Source organism: Chiloscyllium plagiosum, unplaced genomic scaffold, assembly GCF_037043375.1.
Source record: "Chiloscyllium plagiosum isolate Xiang-an unplaced genomic scaffold, Cpla_swu_hap1 HiC_scaffold_4, whole genome shotgun sequence".
NCBI lineage: Eukaryota > Metazoa > Chordata > Chondrichthyes > Orectolobiformes > Hemiscylliidae > Chiloscyllium > Chiloscyllium plagiosum.
In genome coordinates, this window is record NW_028270142.1 from 117,023,896 (window position 1) to 117,037,327 (window position 13,432).

At 41.1% G+C, this 13,432-nt stretch overlaps 1 protein-coding gene across 2 annotated transcripts in view; it reads left to right on the top strand.

The window, feature by feature from the left end:
* Positions 1–5,410, top strand: part of LOC122548917 (1-phosphatidylinositol 4,5-bisphosphate phosphodiesterase gamma-1-like) — a 206,006-nt gene extending 200,596 nt beyond the window's left edge. For both annotated transcript variants that reach the window (XM_043687891.2, XM_043687892.2), the window contains exons 31-32: positions 2,754–2,938; positions 4,235–5,410. In XM_043687891.2, coding sequence (XP_043543826.1) covers positions 2,754–2,938; positions 4,235–4,295 — 246 coding nt within the window. In that variant the 3' untranslated portion in view covers positions 4,296–5,410. The remainder of the gene's footprint in view (positions 1–2,753; positions 2,939–4,234) is intronic.
* Positions 5,411–13,432: the final 8,022 nt, after the last annotated feature.

Sequence of the window (13,432 nt, forward strand, 5' to 3'; positions counted from 1 at the left end):
TGCATTATCACTATCCCTTAAATGTGCTAATCTTTCACTAGGCCCAATTCATTCCCAAAAATCATGTCTCGCAGTGCATCCTTTCCTGTTGGACAGGGCACATATTGCTGTAGGAAACTTTCCTGAATTGAATTGAATTGAATTTATTAAAATTGAACTTATTGTCACGTGTACCAAGGCACAGTCAAAAGCTTTGTCTTGCGAGCAATACAGGCAGATCACATAGTTAAATCGCATAGATAAGCAAATAATAGGTAAACAGTGGCAAAACAAAAACACAGGTACAGGTGAATGCTAAGAGTTTGTGAGTCCATTCAGCATTCTAACAACAGTAGGGTAGAAACTGTGTTCAGGTTTCTGTACCTTCTCCCCAAAGGTAGAGGTTGGAGTCAAGCATTGTCAGGGTGGGATGGATCTTTGAGAATGCTGGTGGCCTTTCCTTGACAGCGGGCCTGGTAGATGGATTCTATAGATGGGAGATTGGCCTTTGTGATTGTCCGAGCCGAGTTCACCACTCTCTGTAACCGTCTCCAATCTTGAATGGTACAGTTGCCATACCAGGTATGCAGTCTAGAAATACATGCCCCTTACTGTCCCTTATACTAGCACTGTCCCAGTCAATATACAGGTAATGAAGGTCCCTTCGATGATATTTACACCTCTGTAATTTCTTTTGCAGATATGTTCCTCTCAAGTAAAAAAGGGTGGTGCTGGAAAAGCACAGCAAGTCCTGCAGCATCCAAGGAGCAGGAGAATCAATGTTATGCCTGAAATGTTGACTCTTCTGCTCCTCGAATGCTGCCTGAGTAATGTGCTTTTCCAGCCCCTTTTTGACTCTGACTGTCCAGCATCTGCAGTCCTCACTTTCACCTAGCTATGTTCCTCTGTATACTGGCCGTTAGCTGGTGGTCTATATGTTTCACCTAACTATGTCATTCACACTTCTTTCTCTTTAGCTCTTAAGCAAATCCATACTATCCTTGATCCCTCTGTAACATCAACATTCTCCTATACTGCAATGCTCTCCTAAAGCAAAAACTCCACCTTCTCCTGTTTTATTTTACTTTATTATCATTTTTGAACACCTTGTATCAAGGAATATTAACATCCAAATTAGCCTTTCCTTAAGCCAAGTCTTTGTTATCACCACAATGTAATAATCCCCACATTGCTATATGTGCCTACAACTCCCCAGTCTTATTAACAATATTCTGAGCATTCACATACACGCAGTGTAACTCTGATTTAGACTACACTATTTTCTCCCTTATGCTGACTCCATCTACTGACTATTCTCTATGTTAGTGCTATCTGCCTCTTCCAGTATTTTGTGTACCGTGGTATTATTTTCTCATCTGCTCTTCTAGTTCCTATTCACCTGCTGAATTAGTTGAAACCATCCCAACAGCACTCGCAGAACACCCCACAAGGAACTCCATCTCAGTTCAGTTTAGATACAACCCAAGCAGCTTTTACAGCTGCCATCTTCCCCAGAACCAGTTCTAGTGTCTCAGGGATCTAAATCCCTCCTTCCTGTACCATCTTTCCAGCCATGTACTCATTTGTCTTACCTTTTTCTGTAGTCATTTGTATGTGGCACTGGGAGTAATCTGGAAACTACTACTTGAGACATCCTGTTGCTAATTTTCTACCTAACTGCCCAAATTCCAATTCCAAGACCACATATCCATTCCTATCTATGTAGCTAGTGCCAATGTGGACTGCGATCTCTGGTTGCTCACCCTCCCCAAGGAGAATGTCCTGCAGCTGTTCTGTGACATTCCTGACCCTAACATCAAGGAGGCAACAAACCATCTTGAGGTCATGTTGAAAAGCTCGAACTAAAAGAATCCCAATAAGTACTACCCTTCTGCTTTTTATCCTACCCACATGTACAGCTGAGCTACTCAGAACCATGGACTTGACTCTTGCTGCACACTTTCAACAATCTATCACTCTCATCAATATCCAGAATGGTAAACCGGTTGGTTATTGGAACCTCTACGGACTCCAACATAACCTGCCGGTTTCTGTTGGGTTGCCTGGCATTCGCTCATTTCTGATCTGCCTGCTTGCCTTTAACTTGCCGTGAGACCACCTCTCTGAATGTGCAGTCCATGTATTTCTTTGCCTGAAAGATTTCCTTCAGTGACCCAGACACTGCTCAAACTCTGAAGCCTGAAGCTCAAGCTTGTGCACTTGGGTGTCCTATGCATGAAATTGTCTAAGCCACAAGAATTGGCCACGATTTCCTACAACTTGGCATTCCACTTCATGGGATCTTACAATGGAGAGGAAGCCATTCACTCCAAGCTGCTGCCAGCTCTTTGGAAGAGAGTTCCACTCCCTCTCTCTTGCTGCAGAGCCCAGCAAGATTTCCCTTCTCAAAATTCTATTCGATTACTTTAGAAACCTCCATGCAACCTCACATATTATTAATATTAAACCTGTATCCAAGATTTCTGTCTCACAACTACATCAGATAGCCTGCTTTCATTGAGTTATAGACATTCATATTTCACCATGAATCTTTTAGTGAGATTTCTGGAGTTTCCCTTCAAAAATTTAGCAAACTTGGTCACTGCAGCTTTAATTGACCTGTGTGAAATCAAAACCAAAAGGTATTGGAGGACATATACGTCGAAATGGAGTTTCACGGAAGAATGTCGTATATTTAGAATGTGTGTGTGTGAAATCTTGATTGGGTGACATTCAAGCAGAACGCTTTAAGATTGTATACATTCTTCAAACAGGAGGAAGACGATGAGAACCTCTATTCATCCATCCAGCAACTACGCGATCGGACAAATGAGCTTTCCAGTCAGGTGTCAAGTTTTGAACGGAACAACGGCTGTGACTCCAGGTACCAGCAGCAACTGGATGAACTGCGAGTTGCACAAGATCAGCTGATGGAGCTAACTGAAGCTAGAAACAGACGGTAAATAGCAATTGCAAGTCTGTCAAAAATATTTATGTGTGTGTGTGTTCAACTAGTTTGATCAATTTTCCATGAGAGAGTTCGTAAGGAATAAGCGCATCATGGAAGGTAGGGGACAGTGTGATTAATCTGGATTGCTTTAGCAAAGAATCAGAAATAACACTCACCCAAGGGTCTCCGTTTACACTGAGAACATTTATTGTTTGTCCTTGCTAATGTTGCCCCAGTAAAGAAACTTCTCAAGGATTGGCTTTTTACTTTTGAGATTCAAGTCTTGTACCAGACAGATGAGATGAAAATTGTTGGTATTTCTATAAAGTTCCTTTTAAAATGAGTTGAAACAATCTCAGTCCATTTCTAGTCAACATGGATTAACAGCACTAATTTTACACAAATGGTTCATGAATGGGTCAAACATTGCTGGGAAAATAACAGCTTGATAATAACATATGTCGGTATTAATGCACAAATCAGCAAATTTAGGGAGTGAAATAGTAATGCGGCAAGTTGCGATTCTCCAGAACATGCTGATTGATTTACACTATGTTGCTAATTTCTTCACACAAAGGGCATCTCAGTCATAGGTTACCCTCATTTATCAGAATCTCCTGAATTCACATGTACAGTACATCACACTTCAGACCTGCTGTAGCCAGGTAGAGCAGGAATTTAACGATAAAAATACCTTTTCATGAGGGAATGCAATGCTAGTCAACCTAACTAGCCCAAAAATGGAAACAATTGGAGCTGTTCAATCATATTGCTGCGTGTAATAGGTTGTTCCAGATTTAAAAAAATTAAATGTTGATTTTTCTCTTGTCCCTTACGTTAATTTCTCTTTCATAATCTAACCTTTCTCTCCCTCTCTTTTTCTCTCTCTATACCTCATTCAAAACTTTTCTGTTTTTCTTCAATGCCATAGTTTCTTTAATAGATGACTGAGGGCAAGTAAGGCCTATTTAATCAGGTTGAGAAAACAGTACAAGTTCTCAGTTCTGCACCTAAGTGACAGCCTAGATTTTTGTGCTCACATTTCTGGAATAAAACATTCACGCACAACCTTTAACTCCAAAGTGAAATTACTGTCACTGACACATGGTTGACATGTGTCTGTCTGTCATCTGACTCAGGAATAGCAAATGCTGTCATTGGTATTTGAAATGGAAAGCTTTGCTAGAGTTCACACAAAAATGTCTCATTTTGATGAGCTCAAAAAGAAAGTACACCCATCTTTTGTACTGGAATGAGTGATAATTCAGTGATCCATTATTTTTTTTTCATTTTTGTTCCTTGCAGACTTATTGAAAAGAAAAAGAGGGACAGACTACGGCAACAAATGGTGAACAAGAGAAATTAAAGATCATGTGACTCTGGCAGCACCTAGGCTGCAGATCATTAACTTGTCTATCGGTTTCTATGGAAACCCACTGCAGATTCGGCCTACGTTCAGGCAGTCCTGGAAAATTCCTGTATGAAGTTGATTTAGCACATGGTGTTAGCTGGCCTAAGCTTTTTGGAGATGAATTCAGAGACTAATGATACAGCTCTGGTGCCTTTTTAACTTTTTCTTTTGTTTCCCTTTACCATGTAACATTCACAGATGAACGATTATTTTTTTAAAAATGTCAGTATAAAGATCTGAACAAGAGAAACACGTGCATTTGCATCAGATCTTAAACTTAGCACGACCTGATTCTCGCCAGGATAGGTCTCATGTAACTATGGTAAAGTTTATTCAGTGTATCCAGTATTGTGGCAATTTATCCACCTCCTTTCTGGCCCTTGCCCAGACTATCCATATATTAGAAGCTCTACCTAACTCTCTACGTGTCACACTTATTCCGTAACACTTTCCTTTTCATACATTGTTAATAAAATGCCAAGAGAGACCTATTGGTAGATTCAACAAAAATAATGAAGGTGGTTCAATGTTCCAGGGAACTATGCAGATATGGCCATAGTGGGGACATTGGTGGTTACCTATTGTTTTACTCATGGGGACATTCTGTCCCACACACAGCTTCAAGCTCTGAAATAAATGGGAACAACCTGTTTGGAAAAAAAGACTACGCTTTCAAAAGAACTTCAATTTTCCTTTTCCTTGCTGGGTAGCTCTCTAATGGGGACACTCTTTTTTTGTTTTTGTTCCCATTAACAGATTTTCCCATCATCCCAAAAATATGGCCACGTCAAGGTTGGGGTTTGGGAGTCAGGCTCCTTCGCTACCATCGATTGATTCTCTCAGGCAGACCGCTGGGAGCGTGAGAACGGAGTTTTTTTTTAAAGAAATTTTTTATTTTTCCAAGTTTCAATTGTACAAAGTTAAAAGGGTCCATAATGCCCGATGTACGGGTAGAAACGAGCACGAGCATTTATGAATAAAAAGCTGTAAAGGAAAATATGTAGCCCAGCATTTAAGTTGACATTACATACATGAGTACGAACAGATTCAATAAACAGTGTTAATACTTAGCTGTTGTTGTATGCTTTTTTTTGTCCTCTTATCCTTTACGATTTCCCCCTGGAATCAGAGACCCAAACTTGTATAAATTTCTCCAGCACTACCAAACTGATCATGCTTCAGAACTGATCATCAACAGTGAGTGTTGACAGTTTATTTGGCAATTTGGTCTTTTACAGTCAATCATTCTGTTCATGATTAGCATTATCCTACATCTATCCTGCCCTCTGCCCACCATATCTTGTCTTTGTCTCAGTTTCGTAATATAAGTCCTGTGGTGGTTTAACCATTCTCTGTAATCTTGTTCTGAGAGGTATCTTTTTAGTTCAAATTTCCATTTACTCTCAGTGACTCATTGTTGTGCCATCAGAGAATATCAGCTCATAATTCAGGTTGTCTTCTTGGACGTCTGGGTAGCTGGTCCGTTACACTGAGAGTTCCTTTCTCATTACCACGTCCCTGGAATGGAAAGTAATGTTTCCAGATGGTTACTTGTACAGTGATCGTTTAGTATGCATAGATATGTACACACTCTTCATTTTCTGAGCCTCTTCAACTGAATCATTGTTGCAGGAAAATAGCTGGTTGTCAAAAAAATAGGACAACAATTGTTCATTACATTGATCTCTATAGTTCTGTGAACATTTTCGAGGTGTTGGGAACTCTTTGGTAGCTCTTGGATTCTCTCTGAAGTCTGTTGCACTGACAATATGTTCCAAGAATCTGAAGAATCCCAAGCTAACCCTTCTAATCCTTCCAAGCTGTTTGTCACTGTTCTTTGAAGAAAAAATCTGGAGCTGCAGTAATGCTGACAGGTAAATGATTAAAGCAATGGCTTCCAAACAATGTGATGAGCATTACCAATTGTTCAGATTCTTTGTCCATTGGTAGTTGCCAAAGGCTACTGTTAGCGTTGAGTTTAGTTAAACATGCTTTTTGCTAGTTTCCCCAGACTCTCATCCAGTGATACCATGGGGTAACACCTCTCTCCATTGCCTTGTTACGTTGTGTAATGTCTACACAAATTATTTGTTTGCCATTCGGTTTTGGTACTGACACCATACCAGAACATCAATTTATTGAGTCATTCACTGTGAAACCACTCCGTTGCTTCATTTCCATACCTTACTTTCTTCATACGTAGGTGCAAAACTTCTCTTAATGTGAATGAGCACATTTTGGTATCTGCTCTTAACATAATATAGGAATCTGTCTAGCTTTCCAAGTTCCATTGAACTATTGTGGGAATTCTGCTCTTGTTTTCTTGACTGTCTACTTTGTCACAGGACTGCTCAAGCTTTCTTGTTTATCAATGAACCGTTCTGAATCGCATTTAGAGTCTCTGTGATTGCTTAATCTTTGTGTTGCACTGCCAGCTCAACTTATCTTTTACTCACATTTGAAAGGTCTCTGGAGCCAAATAGTGAATGGTTGAAGAGAATCTTGTTTAGCTTATATATTGTATCTGAGAGAACTCCTACATTGACTTTTGTCTAACTTGCAGTTCAATAATTTTTCTTGTGTTATTTTATTCCAGGAATGTTATTTCCTTCTTATCAGATTCTTCAATTACTTGAATATGAAGTCATTCAATGGCACCTCCCCCAATAGGTCCAGGGGTTTGGATTGTTAGACATCTGCTTGGGCCGGTTCGAGTCAGGGGGTTCATCTCACCATAGTTTGGGGAGTGGGCTATGGTCAATCCTGCAGATCCACTGTAACCAGTTAGGGAATTAACAGATTGTCAGTCAGAGAGATGTGCAGTGTTCAGTCAGGGGTCTGGTCAGTCAACATTCAGGACTGTTTGTCCAAGTTGTTTATCTCCCACTTGTCTATTCATTCTACCAATCTATCTACATTATGTGCTTTTAAAGTTCTACACTATCTCATGATTCACAATACTTCAAAGTTTTGGGTCAACTGCAAAGTTTGAAACTGTGTCCTGTACATTTAGGTCTAGTCATTAATATATATCAAGCAAAGATTCCAACATTGGTGGCACAGTGGTTCAGGGGTTAACACTGCTGCCTGACAGTGCCAGGGACGCAGGTTCGATTCCACCCTTGGGTAACTGTCTCTGTGGAGTTTGCACATCCTCCCTGTGTCTGCATGGGTTTCCATTGGATGCTCTGCTTGCATCTAACCTCCACAGATGTGCAGGTTAGGTAGATTAGCCTTGGTAAATTGCTCCGTAGCGTCCAGGAATGTGTAGGATAGATGGGTTAGCCATGAAAAGTGCAGAGTTACAGGAATAGGATTGATCTGGGCTCTTTAGAGGATCAGTATGGACTTGATGGGCTGAATGGCCAGCTTCTGTGCTGTAAGAGTTCTATGATTCTAATGTACTAATACCTTACAGTGATTAAGACCCTCAGAGATCACACTATAAACTTTCTTTCAGTCAAAAAAAGACACTCAAACTACACCCTCAAGAACTGTTACCAGAATGGTAGGACTGTCACAGAATCATAGAATCCTATAGTATGGAAGGCCTGTCAACCCACTGAGTCTATACCACCAAAAATACACTACTACTTACATTAGGTCCACAGCATTGAAAGTTATGACACTTCAAGTGTTCATCCAAGTACTTTGTGAAGTTACCTGACTCAACTATCCTCCCAGACAGTGCATTTCAGATACTCAAGACTCTCTGGGTGAAAATAACATTTCCTCAATTCCCCTCTAAGCCTCCTCATTTCAAGACTATACCTTCATCCCAGGAATCAAATGAATGAACTTTCTCTGAAATGCCTCCAATGCAAAATCTATCACTGCAAAAGAAAAGGCTGCAGCACTCACAATAAACTTCAACCAGACGTGTTGTGTGGATGATCCATCTCAGCCCCTTTCAAAGGTCACCAATATCAAACAAGGAAGTCTTAAGCCAATCTGAATCACTCTGCAAGAAACAGCTGAAGGCACCGGATACAGTAAAGGTTGTGGGCCCTGTAAACATTCCTGACTTGTGATTCAGAACCTGCCACTCCCCTGGCCAAACAGTTCCAGTACCGCTCCAACACTGGCACCTACCCAGCTTTGTTCTGGAAACGAAAAGCAGGATAAATTTCAAAACATTCTTGATGAAGTGTTTATGCCTGAAACATCAACTTTCCTGCTCCTCGATGCTGCCTGACCTGCTGTGCTTTTCCAGTATCACACTTTTTGACACATATCCAATCTGGCCAATTACTACCCCACCAGTCTACTCTTAATAATCAGTAAAATGGTGGCAGGTGGTCATCAACTGCGCTATCAAGCAGCACTTGCTCAACAATAACCGGCGCAGTGATGTCAGTTTGGGTTCTGCAAGGGCCACTCAGCTTCTGACCTCATTACAGCCTGAAGAGAATAGTGACAGCTTTTGACATCAAGTCTGCAGTTGTCCGAGTGTGGCTCCAAAAAACCTGAGAAAAACTAGAGTCAATGGGAATTGAGGAAAATTGTCAATGATTGGAATCATATCTGGCACAAAGGTAGATGGTTGTGGTTGTTGGAGGTCAGTCACCTCAGCTCCACACCACCGCTCAGGAATTCCTCTAGGTAGTGTCCAAGACCTAACCATCTTCAGCTGCTTCATCAATGACCTCCACTCCCTTATAAGGTCAGAAAGAGGATGTCTGTTAATCATTGCACAATGTTCAACATCATTTGCAATTCCTTCTAAGGAATTGCACAATGTTCAACATCATTTGCAATTCCTTAGATACTAAAGCTACCAGACCTGCTGGGTTTCTCCTGCATTTTCTGTGACTCTTTCAGATTTCCAGCATCTGAATGAATTAATTTTATTTTCAGATAAGAAATATGTTGCTTTCTCATTGAGTTTTGGAAATCTCTTAGGTTTTTTGCTTGATTTCCAGTGAATAATGGTTGGGAACTAATAAAATGAGGGCATGGGTTAAAACAAGCTTCTCAGACTGGTGAAAAATGGAAGAATTGTTCGGTAGGGACAGACCATAGATAAAATCACTGAATGATTTTAACTTAGTTTGGATATTGTTGTGGTTCTGTTCGCTGGGAATTTATGTTGCAGACGTTTCGTCCCCAGCTAACGATCCGCATCCATGAACACCAACTGGCCACGAAACGACACGACCAGCTATCCTTAGTAGCCACACAAGCAGATGACAAGCAACATGAATTCGACTGGGACAACACTACTATTATAGGACAAGCCAAACAGAGACAGCCAGGAAATTCCTAGAGGCATGGCACTCATCCACAGATTCAATCAATAAGCACATCGATCTGGACCCAATATACCGGCCACTGCAACGGACAGCTGGAACTGACAACCGGAAGCGACAGATTCAAAACACTACAAATGCCAGAGGAAAGATCACAGAAGCGCTTCACAGGAGGCTCCCATGCACTGAGGATGTCACCTAGACAGGGGATGAAATGTCTGCAACCCAAATTCCCAGCTCAGTGAACAGAACCACAACAACGAGCACCCGAGCTACAAATCTTCTCAAAAACTTAGTTTGGATATACGTTTTAATTTACAGATGATACTAAATTCAAGGCTATAAAGAAACAGGTTTGCAATGTGAATAGATCAATGGCAAATTAAACGCAGTAAAGCATGGAAGAAGTTATGGTAAGAAGAAAAATGAAAACTTTATCCTTGAAACTAAGAAATTAAAAGGAGCAGAGATAGGTTCTCCATGGGAGACTGATAAGCAAGGTTAGATCTCATGGAATACAGGGAGAACTAGCCATTTGGATACAGAACTGGCTCAAAAGTAGAAGACAGAGGGTGGTGGTGGAGGGTTGTTTTTCAGACTGGAGGCCTGTGACCAGTGGAGTGCCACAAGTATCAGTGCTGTGCCCTCTGCTTTTTGTCATTTACATAAATGATTTGGATGCGAGCATAAGAGGTACAGTTAGTAAGTTTGCAGATGACACCAAAATTGGAGGTGCAGTGGACAGAGAGGAGGGTTACCTCAGATTACAACAGGATCTGGACCAGATGGGCCAATGGGCTGAGAAGTGGCAGATGGAGTTTAATTCAGATAAATGTGAGGTGCTGCATTTTGGGAAAGCAAATTTTAGCAGGACTTATACACTTAATGGTAAGGTCCTTGGAAGTGTTGCTGAACAGGTTCATAGCTCCTTGAAAGTGGAGTTGCAGGTAGATAGGATAGTGAAGAAGGCATTTGGTATGCTTTCCTTTATTGGTCAGAGTATTGAGTACAGGAGTTGTGAAGTCATGTTGCGGCTGTACAGGACACTGGTCAGGCCACTGTTGGAATATTGCGTGCAATTCTGGTCTTCCTATCAGAAAGATGTTGTGAAACTTGAAAGGGTTCAGAAAAGATTTACAAGGATGTTGCCAGGGTTGGAGGATCTGAGCTACAGGGAGAGGCTGAACAGGCTGGGGCTGTTTTCCCTGGAGCGTCAGAGGCTGAGGGGTAACCTTATAGAGGTTTACCAAATTATGAGGGGCATGGATAGGATAAATAGGCAAAGTCTTTTCCCTGGACTCAGGGAGTCCAGAACTAGAGGGCACAGGTTTAGGGTGAGAGGGGAAAGATATAAAAGAGACCTAAGGGGCAACTTTTTCACGCTGAGGGTGTTATGTGTATGGAATGAGCTGCCAGAGTATGTGGTGGAGGCTGGTACAACTGCAACATTTAAGAGGCATTTGGATGGGTATATGAATAGGAAGGGTTTGGAGGGATATGGGCCGGGCACTGGCAGGTGAGACTAGATTGGGTTGGGATATCTGGTCGGCATGGACGGGTTGGACTGAAGGGTCTGTTTCCATGCTGTATATCTCTATGACTCTATGACTCTATATAGGAGGAGATCTGGGAATTCTGATGTGTAAATCAATAAAGGCTGCCACAAAAAGTTGATAAGACTGTATGAAGTGATGGAAATTCATTTGTGCAGGGATGAAATAAATAAGCTCGAAGATCATTTTAAATTTGCACCGTGGTTTGATTACCTCATGCATGAGTACAGAATACCACTCTCACTATTGCTTATAAAAAATTCCCTCTTTCACTGTCACCCAGCCCATTCACCCTCCCCCACACCACTAACCCTGCACATCCTCTGCACTGTTTACTCACTTGCTTGGGACACCTCTGCACACCCACCAGCACTTACTGCATGCCATCCATTTTCATCTCCCTTAATATCTGCCTCTTTCCTCTATGATTCTATGAACAGACCAGAGAGGCAGCCTGGATGAATCCATGAGCGTAGTGCATGTTCCTGAGCACATAATGTCCTTGTTGCAGCTTTGCAATGCAATGGTAGTTGCTGTTGCAGACCAAGGTGCAGTGCAGAAATGCAGAGGTGTACTGCAAGTGCACTAGGTGGTTTCCTGCAATATGTTCATGCACAGATCTCAGTAATTGTGGCAGTTAGCTACCCTCTCCAAAACATAACCTCCTGACAGGTATGGACCTTGAGAATGATGAAGCTCTGGAATGAGACAAGTTATCAGGGAGTAAAAGCAAGAGCAGTAGATGGAGAGAGCAAGAGGCACCTGAAGCTGAAATGAAATAGTGGGGTACTCTATCTCCACAAGAAGGTGGCCAGGCCCAGCTCGAGGTGCGAAGAGCAAAGGGTTCCCAAATCTTTCCACAACTAATAGGTTTTAATCACTTGAGATAGCTTTGATTGAGAGACATCTACTGTCACAACAAATCCAGAACATCATTATGATTGTATATTGCCTGCCAGGATAATAAATGGTAAATTAGATTGCTTAGTGTCTCGGTATTTCATTGTTTAGCATTTCTAATCTTCCTAAAATACCAATGCGATGAGGAGGGGTTGAGGTGGTGGTGTTTCCATCTTGGTGTTGAACAGGAACACCAATCCTTAGAGATACATTCAAATCATGGAAAGGTGTGGATAGTGTTAGCCACAGCTATATGTGGTGTACAACTTATGCAATAGGTACAGCCTAATGCTGCATGTGCGGTTGCAACAAATAACACAAGGAACATTTTTGTTTTGCATATGGCACAGATCTTATTCAACCTCTACAATGTACATCAAATGTTCAGAACAGATATATAAGATGTTTTTCATGACTTTTTCTCAGATCACATAAAAGGCTGTAGCATTGTATTCTGCATTTTCTACACATTACAGGGAGAAACATTGGAACAACTGCGATATGATTGAATGGAGGAGCAGGTTCAAGGGGCTGAATGGCCTTCTCGTGTTCCTATTTCGTATAGTTTTATGATAGTTAACTTCAGGGTCCTCTGCTTTTCATTTAGGTTCTGCCAGAAGCTTATAGAGGTGTTCCTTGACTTTTTACTGTTTAAGTCCTTGCAGTTTTGAATGAAATTAGGGTTAATACAAACCTTTCTGCTCAGGCATGAAAATCTCTAGGTGTGAGGATCATAAAAAAGTTCTTTGATATGTTAGAGAGTTGCTTGCCATATAATTTTTGTATGTCCTTGAATGTTTCTCGGCTATAAGCAGTGTTTTGTCAACCAAAACTTCCTTTGATTATATTGTGACATGTTTTCCACACCTCACCTGAAATTTGTGAGATGTCCATTGTTATAAATGTAAGCTTGCCAATTTGTTTGGTCTGGTTCACCAAACTCTCCTTAGAGTTCTTTCTTCTACAAAAAGCCATTCTACCTCATTTATCTCTTAATATGGGTAGTCCTTATAGTCGTTTACATTTTTTGTTTCTCGATGGATGTACCCCGCTTCAGTATATTTCATGAAAGTCATCTATTGTTTTACAATGATCAGTTTTAATCACAGAATATTTAGGCCGATGGGGTTTCTTTGTTATAGCATTGACAAGGACTTTTACTGTGTAGTGTCTGCATTGGGTATTCATATGCCTCTTTTGTGGGTCTGATGTTAAGGACTGAATGGCTTCTGAAGATTTCCTGTGACAAGTTTGATCTTCACTTAGGATTTTTCTTTGGATTAGTGTCTGATTCACCATTTGAATGGCTTTCTCTAAAGTCCAACCTTCGCTGGACTGCTATAGATCTGACAAAGACTCATCAGTAATGCCCACAATAATTTGGTCTTTT